Consider the following 19,275-nt stretch of genomic DNA (forward strand, 5'->3'; position numbering starts at 1 on the left):
CAAGGATCTCAGACTCTTCCCTGTACTTTATAACCAGGCTCTTCTTCCGCCTTCTTCGCCTTTTACCTGTTCGGTGATGGATGCTACCTTGTGCTTTTTTCCCCCTTTCTCTCCCCCTCTTGTGGTGTGCTTACCTGTACTATACTCTTTTTACCTTTACTTGGCCCATATTTTCGCTCTCCTGCAGCTTATTTCACGTAGCTCAGTGATAGAACAAGGCAATGCTGTGGCTGTACAGTGTTTCCATAGGACTTCTTTGTGACTCATATCATATTCTAGTGTTAATCTCATGCTACAGTTTAGTATTCAAGATGGAGAAAGAGCAACTGTAGTCAAGGTTAGAGTAAAAAGTGTATAGCGTTTTCGATTTTAATTCGATAACTAGAATAATCGAAGAGGTATATGAACATTGGAAAAAAAAAAAAACATGTATTTGATGTTTCAAATTACTCATCTAGTGTTTCAGAATGTAGAGTACTGTGAGTAACAATAGTCTTTCATCTTATACACACACACAGTATATATATATATATATATATATATATAATGAAGGTTTTGTTCAGGGTTTTTGTTTGCCGTTATTGCATCATAAGAATTTTACACTTTTTGTAGAAGGTATTTCATGTTTCCAGGCTACAGGTTTCAGTGCTACGGAAATACGTTAAACATTTTATTTGATGATATTTTTGCTTCAAAATGTCATTCTTGATAATGTATCATATTATGGTAGTCATGGCGGCTACCATTCAGTGGCGTCCCGGCGTTGTGTTGAAATAAGTAGATAAATGAGTAAATAAATAATAATAAAAAAAAACTTCTGTTTAATTCAGATGTGTGCAACAGAATTTGATATATAACGCAGGTTGACTTTATTCGCTGGACGAGGTGCATTTTGTCCAAAGTTCTATTTTTATATTTTTACTTTATTTTGAAACCAGTCGGTGTTCAGTGTTTGCATTGCAGTATTTCAAAACCCAGCACTTTATTTATTTATTTATTGTCGTGAAATGGTTGGAGAGATGTATCCTGGACTGTATTCTCCAGCTTCTTGTACCTAGTAATGATATAGGGACCTGCACTGTTAATTTGATGGTTGTGTGTGGTCATGTGAGGAAAGATTGGGACTCAGATGTTTGACCTTTGTACAGTAGATTAGCGCTGACTTAAGGTTTATTTTTGGACTCCTGGAGGAGAGGAGATCCTTATGGTAAATATAGAAGATAAAGGAAACAATCGATTTATAGTTATAATTTGGTTGTAGCTGAAGTCGCTCACCCTCCTCCCGATGTACTGGTAGTGCTGCCTTCATTTGACTCAACACCGAATGCCAAGCCAAACGGTTCCCTGTTCCCCATCAAACCATTCATTGTGTTGTTTAGTAACCATGTAATCAAATGACGCCTGATGGTCTAGTGGATTAAGGTGCCCCAACCGGATGGGGCTCTTGAGGTTTGCATCTGAGGGTGGGTTGGGGTTGGTTGCTTCCGTGATGCCACACTCTGGGCGAGGGAGAATGGTAAACCCCACCTTAATGCCTTAATGTCGGGACTGAGTAGCCGAACCCTGGGCTTCTACGCTGCTAACAGGCCAAACAGGACTGGATGATATAAGCAGATATATTTGCAGGGACCCCCTCGGAAAATTGTGATAATAATAATATCGTCACAATGTATGTATAAACTATAGATAGATAGATAGATAGACAGATATACGCCTGGTGTGTAAAATTCTTCCCCTTATAGCTTGTAAAGTTTCCGTGCCTTAGCAGCACCAAATCTATATTTTCCCAGCAGGTAATGAGCAAGTCGTGGTTTGTCATATAATTTTGAAGTTTTCATGAAAATTGCCTTCTATTGTGGGTGCCAGAACTCCCCCCCCCAAAAAAAAAAAAAAAAAAAAAGCCAGATATAAAAAACATTTCACCTAGGGAAGGTCAGATCAACAAAACTTTTTTTTTTTTTTTTCTGTCAGTTATTAGGCAAATCTCGGCACGTGGTACATTTTTGAAACTGTCAGGAATATTACCCTACAGTGGCACCAGTCATCCCCCTCAGGGAAAAAAAATAAAGAAAAAAGTAGCCGAAAAAAAAGTCAACAGTAAATCCATGCTGGTTCGGACACGTTCCCTACCCGTGATGCTTACGTCTGTCTCATGGGTATTTTTTAACCCAGTTTTTATGACCAGTGTCCCAGTACAGTCGATATTAATAATCAGAATTTTCATAGCTTTCTTTTCTTTCATTCGCTTATCTTTTATTTCATTTATTTATTTATTGGATATCGCGTTTCGATGTTATAGGGCCCTAATGCCATGAAACTTTATCGTTGGGGGTAAAATGAAATTCGTAACTGCGTAGTGTGTGAACATTTATTTACACATATACATTAGCGATAAAGGGTAAAGTTACAGTGTTTATAAGCAGAGGGGGAGGGAGGGAGGGGAGGGGGGCTCTTACAAATAGTTTTTTTTTTTTTTTTTTTTTTTTTTTTAGAGGGAAGGATGAGAGATGAGAGAGCACAGGACCAGCGGACCAGCCAGGAACAGGACCAGCAGCTTTCCTCCTCCGGTCTGGGGACCTGAAAGTATAGGAAAAATGGTGTTAGCGAGGGAAAAATGAAAAATTGGAGCTCACGAGAGAGAGAGAGAGAGAGAGAGAGAGAGAGAGAGAGAGAGAGAGAGAGAGAAATTGGAGGAAATGGTGGACAGTTAGAGACAGAAACATCAGGAATATTGGGGTTAAGACAATAGCGCATGATAAATAGGAATAAAAAAATGCGTTGGTGAGAGGAATTGGTGGAAAATGAACGATGAATTGAAAACATTATTCACTAGAGATGGGAGCCAACCGCCCGCGTGGAGTAGAATATTCTCTCTCTCTCTCTCTCTCTCTCTCTCTCTCTCTCTCTCTCTCTCACGTTTCACCGATACCTCTCATACTCCACCTTGACTTAAATGTGTTCAGTAGATTCCAGTTTACAAATATGATCGTTTCTTGGGCAAAGCTTTCAGAAATTACACACGGAAAAGACAGACAGACAGACGCAGACCAACAGACATACACAGACTGACGTACACACTCTGAAATACAGACACGTACGCAGACAGACAGACAAACAGACATACGTACACAGACCAACAGACATACACAGACACGAACACGCGCAGAAATACACAGGTACGTACACAGATAGACATAAATAGACAGACGTACACAGACAAGCAAACATACACAGACAGACATAAATAGACACGTACACAGACACAGACCAGCAGACATACACAGACAGACATAAATAGACACGTACACAGACACAGACCAGCAGACATACACAGACAGACATAAATAGACACGTACACAGACACAGACCAGCAGACATACACAGACAGACATACACACACAGAAGTACACAGGCTTGTACACAGACGGACAGACAGATAAACAGAGACAGACAAACAGACAGACAGACATAGACAGGAGCGACGACAATATTACCTACCCGATAGGCCTACGCGAGCGATAATAAATGACGATAGTGTTAGAAAATTTTGTAACTGAGAGAGAGAGAGAGAGAGAGAGAGAGAGGGAGAGAGAGAGAGAGAAGATGATGATAGTGGTGATGATGATGATGGTGATGATGATGATGATGATGATGATGATGATGATGGTCTAACAGGAAAAAAAAAGTAGGATATTTCGACTAGGATGCAAAATGAGAATAGTCGATAAGAAGAAAAAATTGAAGATAAATGAAGATGTTGATTCATTAGGAAAAAAGCTGAGCAAAAATTAAAAGAATAGAAAAAACAGGAAAATGAAGGTGGTTTAGAGGACGTAGATGCTGAGAATTAATTAGGAAAAAGGAAAAAACATGGAAGGAAATCCGGGGACAGTGAGATAAAATGATACAACACTAGAATGAAGGACTAATTAAGTTTTTATTTTTTATCATTTTTTCTTGTTTTTCGTACATGCTCGTTGTGTCCTACTGAGAGAGAGAGAGAGAGGGGGGGGGACAGAACAAAAAGTGGGTTGAGGAAAATTGATAGTCTTTTGAGAAACTAACGAGAATGGGAAGTTATGTGGAAAAATTGACTGATGTAAACAAATTATTTCAAGATTAGAGAGAGAGAGAGAAAGAACAAACGTTGATGTGAAAAGAAAAAAAATGGATAAGAAAAACATAGTAATAAGGAAGTAGGCGTAAGAATAACACACACACACACACACACACACACACACACACACACACACAGGAAATGGACGTTATCAGGAGAAAACGAGAATGTATAAAACTGAAAGTGGTCAATATAAAGAAAGAAAATTATAATAAAAACAATAAGAAGAAACCCAAAGAAAATGAGTTTGACAAAAATTGATACACTGAAAAAAAAAAAAAAAAAACAGCATGAGGGAGAAAATGAGTGGTAATGTGAGAAACCAAAGAAAAAAAGGGCATTATTATGAGAAAAAAAAAAGAATTGTAAAAAAAAAACACGACGAGAATATAAGCTTTTGTGAGAAGATTGGACGAAGTTTCCCCAAAAAATAGTCTTATATGAGCAAAAATGAGTGTTTATGCCAGAAAAAACACACGAAAAAGGGCATAATTATGAGAAAAACACCAAAAATAGACAATTGCAAGAAAACACGAAGGGAATATAAGGTTATGTTAAAAAGTGGACGAAATTCCCGTAAAAATAGACTAGTATATGAGGGAAAGTGTAGAAAATGGAGCGTTGATGTGGGAAAACAAAGAAAATGGGCGTTAATATGAGGGCCGACAAATCTTATTACACTCGCTGTTGAAAAATGGAAGGAGGGGGCTGAGAAGGGGGGGAGGGAGAGGGAGAAGTGGAGGGGGAGAAGAGAAGCGAAGGAGGGAGAGGAAGGAAGAGATTGAAGAAGGGAGATTTTAAAGGTGGGGAAGAGGAGGGGAAGGGGGAAGGGGAGAAGGATGAGGGGGAGAGAGGATTGGAGGGGAGTTAAGGTGGGGGAGAAGATGGGGGGAAGGGAAGCGAAGGAGGGAGATTTTAAAGAGGGTAAAGGGATGGAGGAGAAGGAATACAGGAAGAGACAGGGAGGAAGGGAGGGAAGAAGGGAGATTTTAAAGAAGGAGAAGAGAGAGAGGGGTAGGGAAGGAGGGAGGGAAAGGTAGGAAAAAAAAGGGAGCTGGGAGGGAGAGGTAATTGAGGGGAGAAGAGGGAGAGTGGGGAGGGGGGAAGACGGGATGTGAAGAATAGAAGGGGAGGAGGAAGGTGGAGGGGAAAGGAGAAGGGAGGAGGGTGGGGTAGGGGAGGGAGAGGGGAGAATGAAGATGAGGGAGAGAAAGATGAATGAAAGGACTGTAGAAAGATAGAAATAATTGAAGATTGGGAGTGAGAGAGAGAGAGAGAGGGAGGGAGGGAGAGGGAGAAGTGGGGGATAATAGGGGTGAGGAAGGGAAGGAGTGATCGGGAAGAAGAGACAAGAGAGGAGAATGACAGAAGGAAAGGGAAGATGTGATAAAGATAGGAAAGGAGGGGGGGAGAAGGAAGATAAGAGGAAGAGAGGAGAGGAGAGGTAAGGAGAGGAGAGGAAGGAGAGTGAGAGACTTTAATGCATAACCTCTTCCTTCCTTTTTTGTTTCTCTCTTTTTTTTTTTTTTAACTTTTTACTGGTTCTCTCTTCTCCACTTTTCTCTCTCTTTTCTGCTTTCCATTTTCCTCCCTTTTTCATTTTTCCTCTTCGTTGTTCTTCTTTCTCTTTTCGTCCCCCTTTCTTCCTTTTTCTTCTTCCTTCTTTTCCCTTCTTGTTTTCTTTTCCATCATTTCCTTCCTTCTTTCCTCCTCCATTCTTCCCTTCGTCCACCTTTCTCTCCTACAGTATTTCCTCTCCCTTCCCTCTTTCTTTCCTTTCTTTTTCGTATCCTTTCCTCCTCCTCTCTTCTTCTTGTATCTCCCTTCTTTCCTCCTCCTCCTCTTTTACCTCATTTTTTTCCATCTTCCTTCTCCCTTTTGTCCGTCCGGCTTTCCTTCTTCCTCCTCTTCCAGTCTTCTCGTTCCCTCCTTTAGTCTTTGTTGTTACGCTGCCCTGATCAGTTTCTTTAAGTCACTCCTTCCCTCTTTCCTTTTCTTCCTTCTCCCTTCTTTCTTTCTTATTCCCTCTCCCCTTTCTTACTTTCTCTGCTTCCTTTCCCTTCCTCCTTCTATTCTATTTTTCCTTACTCCTCCTCTTCCTTCTTCTCCTTCTCATTCTCATCATCATCATCATCATACAGACATTCTCCTCCTCCGCCTGCCTACCATCTCTCCTTCCTTCATCTCCATGCCCCTCTCTTCCCCTCTCCCTCTCTCTTCCCCTCTCCCTCTTTTCTCCCCTCTCCCTCTCTCTTCCCCTCCCTCTTTTCTTCCCTCTCCCTCTTTTCTCCCCTTTCCCTCTCTCTTCCCCTCCCTCTTTTCTCCCCTCTCCCTCTCTCTTCCCCTCTTCCTCTTTTCTCCCCTCTCCCTCTTTTCTCCCCTCTCCCTCTCTCTTCCCCTCCCTCTTTTCTCCCCTCTCCCTCTCTCTTCCCCTCTTCCTCTTTTCTCCCCTCTCCCTCTCTCTTCCCCTCCCTCTTTTCTCCCCTCTCCCTCTCTCTTCCCCTCTCCCTCTTTTCTCCCCTCTCCCTTTCTCTTCCCCTCTCCCTCTCTCTTCCCCTCTCCCTCATTTCTCCCCTCTCCCTCTCTCTTCCCCTCTCCCTCTCTCTTCCCCTCTCCCTCTCTCTTCCCCTCTCCCTCTTTTCTCCCCTCTCTCTCTCTCTTCCCCTCTCCCTCTTTTCTCCCCTCTCTCTCTCTCCTCCCCTCTCCCCCCTTGGAAAATACTTCCCTAATTGAATAACGAGCGAGATTTTAATTTCCAACGGCTGGTCTTAACTACGCATGAAGTGGCTGACCCGAATTTTACTATCTTGTTATTTTGCCTAAGTTCCCCCTCCCACTTTAGTCTTCCAAGGGGGAGGGGGGCAGAGGGTATTTGCTGCTTTCTCGTGTTTATCTACCTGTCTATCTATCTGTCTATCTATCAGTGGTTAATTTCGTGATTTTCAGTTCCTGTACCTCTTCTTCTGCCTTTGTGATTAGGGTATTGTATTATAATCAGTGTTAAGATCGGACTGTCTTGCTAGGTCCGTAAAGTCTGTGAGGTATATCTATATAAGTGACTCTCTCTTTCTCTCTCTCTCTCTCTCAAAGGGGAAGGAGGGGGAACAGTGAATGAGGGAATAGTGGAAGGGAAAGGGGGGAAAGGAGAGTGGAAAAAGTTGTGAGAGGATAAAAACACGGAATAGAGGGAAAAGAGAAAACGGAGAGTGGGCTGGAAAGAAAACGTGGAGGAAGGGAGATGAAGAGGGAGGGAAAGGGGGATGGAGAGAGGGGTGGAGGGAGAGAGGGAGGGAGGGTAGGAGGCATGGAGGGAGGCAAGGAGGGTAAACTTAATGAAATCTCAAGAACTCCTCACCCTGGAAAAACCAATCTGTGGGCCGGCCCTGTGTTCCCCCACTCCTTCAAGCTAATCTCTCTCCCCCAACCCCCACATCCCCCACCCTACCCCTCTCTCCCCCTCTCCACACCCCCACATCCCCCACCCTACCCCTCTCTCCCCCTCTCCACACCCCCACATCCCCCACCCTACCCCTCTTTTCCCCCTCGCCTCCACCCTCACATCCCTTATCCTACCCCTGTCCCCCAATCCCCCCTTTTTTCTGTCCCCCTATCCTCCCCCACTCCTTTTACTTGTCTCCCCCTCTTCCCTTTCCTACCCGCCACCACATTCCTCACCCAGCCCTTCTCTCCCCATCCCTTTCTCTTGTCTTCCTCCTCTTCCCCCTCCCTTTCACTCTCTCTCTTCCTCGTCACCCTCTCTCTTCTCTCCCCCGTTAACTTCTCTTTCCCTAACGTAGGCCTCTTCCCCCCCCCTCTCTCTCTCTCTAAACTCTGTCACCCCCTCCCTCCTCTTCACTTCCCCTCTTCTCCCTCCCATCTTTTTTCCTCCCTTCTCCTCTTTTTACCTTCTCCCCCTTTACTCTCCTCACCCTCCGTCTCCTCCCCTGCTTCACCTGGGGTTAATGCGATTTGGTATTTTTTTCAGACTATCACCAGACGATTTTATTCAGCTGGGGGAAATTCTAGCTCTCAGAGGCTTGGAAACCGTCTTGAGTCACCCTATTGCTGTTTTTGGGTGTACTTAGGCATTATTTTTGGGTCAGACGATTTTATTCAGCAGAAGAATTATGGTAGAGTTATGCATATCTTACCCTCTCCATCTTTTCTCCTTCCCCCTCCCCAACCCGTCTGTCCTTTCTTCCCTACCCCCCTCCCTCCTGTCCCCCCTACCCCCTTTCCTCCTTTCTTCCCCACCCCTCCCTCCTCTCTTCACTACCCCCTTCCCCCTTTCTTCCCTACCCCCCATCCTCCTCTTTTCCCTACCCCCCTTCCTCCTTTCCTTCCTACCTCCCTTCCTCTTCTCCTCCCTACCCCTCTCCCTCCTTTCTTCACTACCCCCTCCTCCTACTCCTCCCTACCCCCTCCCTCCTCTCGTCCTTACCCCCCTGCCTCATTTCTTTCCTACCCCATCCCTCCTCTCTTCACTATTCCCACCCTCCCTCTATTTTCTCACCCTTTTCTCCCGCTTCCTCCTCCCCTCTCCCCTTCCCTCATCCCTTCCCTTATGCCATTTCCTTTGCTCTTTTGCACCCTTTCTTTCTGTACGCTCTCCCTTTTTCATATTCTCCCGTCTCTTCTTCCCCTTTCATAACTTTCCCCTTCCTCCATTCTCCCCTTTCCCTCTCTCTCTCTCTCTCTCTCTCTCTCTCTCTCTCTCTCCCTCCCTTCCTTCTCTCCCAGATCTCTCCCCTCACATCTCCTCAAATCTCCCTTATCCCTCTCTCTTTCGTCCCTTCTCCCCGTTTATAATTCTTCTCCCTCCTTTTTCCCATTCATCTCTCCCTTTTCCTCACATCCCCAGCCTTCCCATCTCTCTCTCCCCTTTCATCTCTACCCCTTCCCTTCTTTCCCCTTCCTTCCCATCTCCCTCTCCCACCGCTCCCTTTCCTCTCTTCCACATTGATGGCTAATTGATGGTAAATGAAACACAGGAATAATTAAGTCATCAAACCCTTCAGTACGAGGACGTCAATAGGCTGAGTAAAATCGTCTAGCGGTAGCAGGTATAAACTGTAAAAAATACAAGAAAAATAATACTAAAAATAATACCAAAAATAATACTAAATTCCTCATAATACAAAGGGAATTAACTGATATAAATTCTAAACCTTTCCCTACGACTGTGGAATTTTCATCGATAGTAAGAATTTGAAAGAAAAAAGTGTTCCTGTTGAGTGGCAGCGGAGACTGTTATTGTACTCTTTTCACTTCATCTTGGCCTAAAATTTTCGCTTCTCTATTTTGACTTCTGGGTTGTAACAAGAGATTTACACAGGATTACGATGCTAATCCTTAAAAAGCGCCGTGGAAAGGTTGTAGAACTGTAGGTCTGTTTTTATGGAATGAGCTACGCGAAATGAACTGCAAAAGAACGAAAATCAAGGCCAAGTTAAGGTGAAAGAACTGTAGCCTCTTCACTGTGAGGGGTAATAAGGATGAGTGGTATGTCCTGATCTTAGCGAAGTCTTTAGGGTGGCAGTGGACAGAAAAGAAGAGAAAAGATAAAGAAGAAAAAAAAAGAAAAAATCATACTGATAGGAATTAATGAACAAAATTTCTAACTCATACTCCACGGGACGTCCTTCCTAAACATGCATGTAAGTGTGTGCAGGCAGCAAAAATGAGGGCAGCCACTACCAGGCGCTTAGTGGCAAAGCTCATCGTGGTAACGTTGGCTTTCGAACCTGTGGCGGGCTGTTCACCCACCATCCTGGAGTACGAGGCCAATGCACCATCCAGGTTACCACAGTTAACTCCCCTAAAATGCTACCCTAGGCGCTCATGTTATCCACCAATCCACAAAGGTTGGATGTCGAGCGGTGCCAGTCTCCCACACCCGATGCCAACACTGGCGTTATTATACCAAAAGCTTCGTAGCCAGCAGTGCCAACCACTCAGCTACTAAGACAAATCATAATAGTCAGAGTCTGAAAATGTACCTCAAGAGAGTGCTACTGGTACACCTAGAAATATTTTTAGGCTAACACCAAACGAAAGAAATCTAGAACTCAAAAACGTAAGCTAGCCTTCCCCTTTCTCTCTTTCCTACTTCCCCTCTTTCCTGCTCCCTCCCTTCGCCTTCACTAATCCTTTCAGTACTAGGGCAGTCTCCTAAGCATAGTAAAATATATAATAAAAGCAAAAATGTGGCATGAAAAGTGTCCTCGGGAATAAGCACACACCGCCAGCCTTAATTCACACAACTTTGTCATATCACTGGCATCCCCGAACTCGGTATTTTGCGCCATTTTCCAGCCACTTCAATAAAGCCTGCCATACACCCCATCCTCGCTAACATACAGCACACCCTTACCCTCCCTCACCTCTCCCGTAAACCCCACCTCTCTCCTTACCCCTATCCCCTCTCTCACCTTTCCACTATCCCCTCTCTCCTCACCCCTCTCCTTTTCTCCATAGTTTCACCCCTCCCATACCCATCTTTTTCCCTCCCCTGTTCCCCAGTCCTTCCTTTTTGCTACCCTCTCCTCTAATTCTTACCTGTCCACTCCTCTTCCCTTTTTCCCCTTTCACCTCTCCGTTCCCATTTCCTTCCGTTTTTCCTTCCCCTTACCTTTCCCCTTACGTATCTTCCCTCTCCTTCCCTCTCCTCACCCACTTCCTCCCCTTCCCCCTTTACCCCTCCCCTCATCGTTTTCCTCCTTTCCTCATTTCGTGTTCTCCTGCCTCTTCGTATTCCTCCTCCCCTAACCACGCCCCTTTTTCCTGCCTCCCTCCTCCTACCCTTACCTACCGCCTTTCCTTTTTCCCCATTCACCTCTCCCTTTCCCCAGTCAGTTTTCCTTTTTTCCCTTCTCGACCCTTTACTTAATACCCCTTTCATTTTCATTTTCACTTCTAATCACCTGTCTTCCTCTTGTCCTTCCCTACATCTGTTCCGCCTCCCCCTTGCTTCACCTTTCTCTCACCTTCCTTTCCTTTCTCCCCTCCTCTTTCGTACTCTTCCACTTTTCTCCTCTCTCGAGAAACTCCCCTCTCCTTCCCACCCCACTTCCCGGACCCTCTTTCTCCCCTTCCCTATTAACTCTTCCCTTCCTATTATCCTTTCCTTCTCCAATAACCCTCCCCTTTGCATTCCCTTTCCTTTCCATTCCCTTCTTATGCCTACTCCCTCCTTCCCACACCCACTTCCTCCTTCCTACACCCACTCCCTCCTTCCCAAACCCACTCCTACCTTCCCACACCTACTTCTTCCTTCCAACCTATCCCCTCCTTCCCACACCTACTTCCTCCTTCCCCTATCCACCTATCCCCAACCCATCACCCCCACCCACAACATCTCATTGTTATCACTACACACACACACACACACACACACACACACACACACACACACACACACACACACACACACACACACACACACACACACACACCATTATCCTTCCCACCACCACCACCATAACTGCACGGCTCGCTACACCATAACCATTACTATGCTACCATATCGCAGGGCAGGTCCGAGGCGGGGGAGGTATGGTAGGGGAGGGAGGGGGAGGAGATGGAGCAACAAGCGAGAGGTAGCAACAAGTGGGGGAATTGTGGTGGTGGTGGTGGTGGTGGGGAGACAGAGAGGGGAGGGAGAAAGGAGGGAGGATAAATATCCCTCTCCCACTCTCCCTCCCCGTATCTCCGCTTCCCGTCCCCTCCCCTTCCTACTCCCCTCTTACTCCCTCCCCCGCCTCCTCTCCTTGCTACTAATCTCCCTTCGTTCTTCACTCCCCCCTCTCCCCTCTTCTCCTCCCCCCTCCCTTCTTCCCCTCCCCCCCTCCCCCCCAAATGTGGAAGGGATCTGGTTAGCTGAGGTTCAGGTGAGTGTGAGAGAGAGAGAGAGGGGGGGGGAGGGTGACGAGTGGATAAGAGATGAAGAGAGAGACGGGGTGGCAGCGATAAGGAGAAAGCCAGTCATTGGTGGAGAGAGAGAGAGAGAGAGAGAGTATGTGTCTGTCTGTCAGTCTGCGCGCCCGTGCATGTGTGTTTGTGTGTGCGGACGGGCGTGAGTGAGTGTGTTCCTGTGTGTGTGTGTGTGTGTTACAGATACAAAAATGCATATTCCTTGCTTACTTCCCAGATCCAGATACATTAAAACTAAGACTTACTCTCTCCGTACACGTTTTGGTACGTGTTAGTTGTCTTTGTTCTGCCTCGTTTGACTGTTTTGATTCTTTTATTTCTTTTTGGATTGCTTCTAGTATTAATATCTTGTTTTTTGTGTGGCCTGAAAAAGTCACACTAAAAACGAAAGAAAATACTGGACGCAAACCTGAAAAAAAATAATACTATGCAATTTTCCTTCTGGTGAAAATTAAGATACAGTAAAAAAGAAGAAGTATTACTGGATACAATTTCGGACGATGTGAGTGAAATTCGCGCTCAAAAACAGACGTAACAAACATTTACCTAGATTTTTTTTTTTTTGGTACACTTGCAAATCAGAAGGCTCTACCCCCACCCCCCGAACCCTCCGGCAACCTGACCGTAGAGGAAAACAAGTACAAAAAATAACAGAAGAAATATATATATATATATATATATATGAAGGAAATTTGAAAGGAACGGCGGATAGAATTACCAAAACTGAAGCGTCTGATCATATGACAGTAAAAGTAATATTATGAATTTAGCATTTCCATATTGCTTGGTCGTAATTAAGACTGAGAGGTTAAGGGAGGGGAAAGGGAGGGAGGGAAAGGGAAGGGAAGGAGGGTATATCGATGTCACCACATGAAGGCGTCCCTGTCCTGCACCATGACACGAGTAAACACAGCCAGTACAGCACTCCCACTTTCACGTGCACAGTTCTCCCTATAGACACCCCTTTCCAGTTCGTGCTTGACCAGCTTGAGGAAGAGTGAATTATGGCTATCGCTCTCCCTCGGTGGATAGAGCCAGACCCTTGGTTAGATCTGCGGTGGACCTATATACCATCGTTTGTAGGTAAACAAAAAAAAATCATGTATTATATTCTGCATTATCTACGGCAGAATATCGCTTAAAATTTACCTGTATAAATATGAGCCTTATGCAAGAAATTTACTGTATTCCAAGTGCGTCAAATACCAATCATATATGGTTATACAAAGCACATGTCTCAGCTCGTGGTCATGGATTGTCGCCAGATCGCAGGCTCGTATTATACAGGAGAACTTGAAGCGAATTTCTGGTGTCCGTACCGTACCTGCGTGCGGAGTGGCAGCGTTGTACTGATACTCCTGAGCGCTGAGGTGGTCCTGGCGTCGCAGCTTCACCACGGACACCTGAGAAAGTAGGGACAGAGAATAGTAACCTGAGCAGAAAGTAGGCCCAGAGAATCGTAACCTGAGCAGAAAGTAGACACAGAGAATCGTGACCTGAGCAGAAAGGAGGCCCAGAGAATCGTTACCTGAGCAGAAAGTAGGCACAGAGAATCGTAACCTGGGCAGAAAGGAGACACAGAGAATCGTTACCTAAGCAGAAAGGAGGCACAGAGAATCCTAACCTGAGCAGAAAGTAGGCACAGAGAATCGTAACCTGGGCAGAAAGGAGACACAGAGAATCGTTACCTAAGCAGAAAGGAGGCACAGAGAATCCTAACCTGAGCAGAAAGTAGACACAGAGAATCATAACCTGAGCAGAAAGTAGGCACAGAGAATCGTAACCTGAACAATAGAAAGTAGGGACAGAGAATCGTAATTATTTTTCAGGATGAATAAGTCTTTGCTACTAACTTCTTCAGCTCGGTGATGTATATTTTCTGTTTTATTATTGCTTTCTCCAGACGATTTTGTTCAGTTCAGGGAGTGCAGAGTTAGACACGAACTCCAATAAACCCCTTTGCCGCCAGGGGTCCTTCCTGAGCTGAATAAATGTGTCTGGAGAAAGCAAACTTAAGATCATAAAATACGTGAAGGAACTAAAGGTTTAATTATTGCCAGGCTTCATTCTGATTGGTCGTATATTGTGACTAAGATTAACTCTGGTTGTGAAGTGTTAGTGACTGTAAGGGTGACGTAAAATGTGGAAAAGTGACGTAAAATGTGGAAAAGTGACGTAAAATGTGGAAAAGTAACGTAAAATGTGGAGAAGTGACGTATAATTTGTACGTAAACAATTTCATGGCGCAAATCAGATATAAAAAAGTTTGCAGTTATGATATGAGGCACTATATTTTTCACACTATAGTTGGTTGTAAACTGTTTGGTAGGTATTTGAGTGAGGGCAAAACCATACACAGTCTCCTACATCAAGTTAAGGAGCGTTTATACTACGAAACCAAATCCGAGGAATGAGAGTGTGAGGTTTGTAAAGTGCGTGCTATCTGTCAGAGTTAAGAAAAAAAATGGGTATGTTGTGAATGTTTGTTGTCTGTAAATATAACTACAAGGAATTAATTATCCTACGCAGGTGAAGGGAGAGAGAACGTGACAGATAATTACAGGTGTGAGAGTGGGATGTTTGTGAAGTATTTGCAGTCTGTAAGAGTCGAGATAATAATATAAACATTCTTTTCACAAGCTGCTGGACGTGTGAGGTAACTTTTGGTATCAGGGTAGGATGTTTGTGAAGTTGCATGCATGTGACGTGGGATGTTTGTGAAGTTGCATGCTTGTGACGTGGAATGTTTGTGAAGTTGCTTGCTTTTGACGTGGGATGTTTGTGATGTTTCATACTTGTGATGGGATTTTGTGTGTGTGTGTGTGTGTGTGTGTTGCATGCTTATGACGTGGGATTTTTGTGATGTTGCATACTTATGACGTGGGATGTTTGTGATGTTGCATGCATGTGACGTGGGATGTTTGTGATGTTGTATGCTTGTGACGTGGGGTGTTTGTGATGTTGCTTGCATATGATGTGGGGTGTTTGTGATGTTGCCTGCTTGTGACGTGGGATGTTTATAAAGTTGCCTGCTTGTGACGTGGGATGTTTGTGATGTTGCATACCTGTGACGTGGGATGTTTGTGATGTGGCATGCTTGTGACGTGGGATGTTATGAAGGATCTGCTATCCGTAAGAGTGAATGCAAAAATGTAAACAACCCTAGGCAGCGGGAGGGGAAGGACGTTTGAGGTACCTGCTGGTGTGTGGGTCCCAACGAGGCGAGGCAGGCGACACGCAGAACGCCCCCAAGGAAGTGTTCACCCCTCACCGGCATCTCGAGGGAGCTGGTGGTGTCGTTCAGTCGCCGCACCCAGCTCTGAGGGAGGAGGTGGTGTTAGTGTAGTCCTTTCATTTGAACTTGGCCCAAATATTCGTTCTAAGGAAGGTTGTGGTGATCTAGCTCTTAACTTGACCCAGGTTCTTGTTCTTAGGCTGTGGTAGTGCAGTTCTTTCACCTTAACTTGGCCCAGACTGTCGTTCTTTTGCAGGTTATTTCGCGGAGTTTAGTGGCAGAATAAGGCATTGCTACGACTCTACCTCCTTTCCATAGCACTCCTTCGCGACTATCATCATACCTTAGTGCTAATCTGTTGTTACAGTTCGGCATTCAAGAGTAAGATGGCAATTTTATGTTAAGGTAAAGTTTAAAGAGTATAAAAGTAGTTGCAACCTTAGACCCATCTGGATGTGAACCAGTGGACTGCAGGCCGAAGTTGCCCCTCTCGTACAGTCTACCATCCGCTTTTGGAAGATAGGAAAGTAGCTGATGGATGTTTGTATAACGTGGCAGTTGAGCCGTCCAGTTGTATCAGTGCCACCACAAGAAGGCGTCTTTCTAGAATCAAGTTTGTGGTAGGCGGTGTTGTACTGTAAAGCGTACTTGACAGGGATATAACCTAACAAACATTTCTCCAAAGTACGACACGCGACCGTCGATTTACAACTCTAGGTTACTATATCATTTATATGCACGACCATATGGGGGTGAAGCGAACGCTGTGGTTAGAGGATAGTTGTAGTTGTGGTTGGTGTTTATTTAGCTGTGGTAGGATAGTGTGGTAGACGGGTGGTAACCGTTGCTGAATGAGGTGAGAGGATGGTGAACTGCGGATGAAGGGCATCTTCAACCTGTAGTTCACTGGATTTATGCTTCACTTGTGTCTGGGGTCACAAAGCAATAGTAACAACACTCAGAGGACATCCTTTCCTTTTATTCGCCTATATCCAATAGAGACATTACAAACTCGAGGGGTTAGATTCAGCCTTCTCTAATTCTTTCAGTAAGTCATCGCTAAGGTGGATTAAATCGTCTGGAGGTAATAAAAACAATCAAAGACAAGATGGCATCGTTCTGAAAGGTTTAACCCCTCCTCACTATTATCCAGGCAAGGATGGTGAAATCTGGCAGTCTGGTGCCGTAGAGTTTTACGAGTTACCTGTACACTACCTTTACTGTATGGTACTATAAAAATTCGCGGGACTAACTAATAGCCATTCCATCACAAAAATGTTTGCGAATACCATTATCTCTCCTTACCGTTATTGAGCCCACAATGACCATTCCGACCAAAAATTCGAGAAAATTATTTTCACATGTTTTTGCGTACCGCGAGATTCTGATCGTTTCATATTGTCGCATCGCGCGCGATCGCCAAAATATTAGTTTGATATTTGTCTGACACTCCTTGAAGTTACGCCAACCTAATGAAAAAAGAATTAGGCCGATATCTGTAACCATTCTCGTGAAAGAAACGAACAGTTGCACAGACAGACATTTTCGCTTGTCGCTATTTTCGACAATTTTGCGCCGTCGCGTCACGTGCGATCGCCAAAATTTTGTACTCCTTAGACTTACCTCGACCTAATGCAAAAAATTAGTTTGATATCAATTACCGTTCTCGTGAAAGAAAGGAACAAACGCACAGACAAACACACACACAGCTGGACTTTATTATTATTATTATTATTATTGTGTGGTAGTTGGTGGTGACCTTCATCCACTCACTTGATGCAGTGCTTCCTACTTCTTTCTTCACCTACTTCACTGTTTTTCTGTGTCAGTCTTCTCTCTTCCTGTTTCTCCCATCTTTCCTGCCACATATTATTACTCTTCTTACATTTTCAGGTGGCTTTACATTGAGTGACAAGTCAAATGGTTTCCTGTAAACCAGGAAACCATTTACAACGCTTGGTCGTAACCATATAACCAACTCACACGGGTGATAACCATATACGGTAACCAACCCAAACGTGTTCCCTACGTGTTAACAAGTGGGTTGGCGGAGGGTTAGGGTCCATCCCCGTAAAACCACCAACTCTAAGGCAAACGGCCATCCCTTATGGGATTATGGCGTCTAGCTAAAGGTAGGTAGATAGATTATTATTAAGAACTCCACATTTTGTGGAGTTCTTATTGATATTGTAGATATTATTATTTTTATTATTATAATTATTATTATTATTTTTTTTTTTGGGGGGGGGGAGATCTAGGAGGTCGGCATTCCCAGACCGTTCTTTAGAGATTTGAAGTTTCCAAGAGTGATGTGTTTTGGCTGCACACTTCTTTTGGCACATTTTTTTCCCCTAGCACTGGCACCGCACTAGCGGCTTCAATGTTATTTTTTTTTTTTCAATGTTTGCTCTCCTGCGTAGCAAAAACTTCTGAATCGATTGCTTTGCAAATGTTCCAGTATGTAGTCGTCAACATATACTAGTGCACCTGGGGACTGATATTGAGATCCAAGAAGCACTTTTTGAGATACCGAAGAGAATCACAATGGCCGCCTCATGCCTGAAAGTGCTAAATAGGAAGGCATTTGGGCGATTTTGACCAAAAGTCGGTGGGAATGTGGTGGGTCGTGAGTGAACTTGATTTACGAAGTACGAATGACCTTGACCTTGATCTCAAGGTCACAGGTCAAAATCCGTAAATTTTTTTGAGTCATTCCAAAGTCCCTTAATATTATGTCTACAGTGATAACGGTATTTTCATCTGGAATGTGGAGATCTTTGAATATTGCTTCAGCAATTTCAGAATTATTATTATTATTATTATTAATTATTATTATTATTATTATTGTTGTTGTTGTTATTATTATTATTAATGTCAAAGAAGAGCTTCAGGCCCTTTAAATTACCACCACATCATGCACCACACCACTGTGTTTATAAATTACCACCACATCATGCACCACACCACTGTTTATAAATTACCACCACATCATGCACCACACCACTGTGTTTATAAATTACCACCACATCATGCACCACACCAGTATGTTTATAAATTACCACCACATCATGCACCACACCACTGTTTATAAATTACCACCACATCATGCACCACACCACTGTTTATAAATTACCACCACATCATGCACCACACTATTTATAAATTACCACCACATCATGTACCACACCACACTGTTTATAAATTACCACCACATCACTGTGTTTATAAATTACCACCACATCGTCCACCACACCACTGTGTTTATAAATTACCACCACATCGTCCACCACACCACTTTGTTTGCATGTATGGGTTTAGATATTCAATTCCTGTTCATTCTTCAGCCCGATGACGTTTAACTTTGCTTATTCTTGCCACACCCAGGCGATTTTATCAGTTTTGGAGAAGCCATTTTAAGTGACGATTTCCTTCCCTACTCTGAATAAAATCGTCTGAAGGTCGCAAGGACAGCGTTATAAAGTTAGACATGGTTGTGAAAGGTAAAAAAAGAAAAGAAAAAGAAATCATTACACTTGAAAGTTGGTTATTTCTGCGTTAATGATGTTGATGATAATGATAATGTGACTGATGATGAATTAATGATGAGTGATGATGATGATAATGATGATATTAATTATGTGAGTGATGATGATGACGATGTTATTGATGATGATGATGATACTAATGATGTGTGATGATGATGATGTGTGATGATGATGATGATATTAATGATGTGAGTGATGATGACGATGATGATGATAATGGTGTGAGTGATGAGTACAAGTATGTGAGGATGGTGATTATTGTTTTGTTAATGTCTTAGTGATGATGATGATGATGATAGTAGTTGTAGTGGTTGTGATGATTCTGCTGATATAGATGATGAAGGGGGGTAGTTGTTGTGGTAGTGATGATGGTTGTAGTTGTGATGAGGATGGTGATAATGTGGCGATCAGTATAGATTAGTTAATAATTTTGGTAGTAGTAATGG

General features: G+C 43.8%; 1 protein-coding gene across 1 annotated transcript in view; it reads right to left on the bottom strand.

Moving 5' to 3' along the window:
• Positions 1-2,488: 2,488 nt before the first annotated feature.
• The window catches only part of LOC145393717 (uncharacterized), a 242,797-nt gene continuing 226,010 nt past the window's right edge, over positions 2,489-19,275 (bottom strand). The window contains exons 5-7 of the mRNA XM_080267763.1: positions 15,246-15,368; positions 13,374-13,452; positions 2,489-2,577 (exon numbers count right to left, since the gene is read on the bottom strand). Coding sequence (XP_080123889.1) covers positions 2,489-2,577; positions 13,374-13,452; positions 15,246-15,368 — 291 coding nt within the window. The remainder of the gene's footprint in view (positions 2,578-13,373; positions 13,453-15,245; positions 15,369-19,275) is intronic.

This window comes from Coenobita brevimanus, chromosome 25, assembly GCF_032717465.1.
Source record: "Coenobita brevimanus isolate Jiangsu-jjx chromosome 25, ASM3271746v2, whole genome shotgun sequence".
Taxonomy (NCBI): domain Eukaryota; kingdom Metazoa; phylum Arthropoda; class Malacostraca; order Decapoda; family Coenobitidae; genus Coenobita; species Coenobita brevimanus.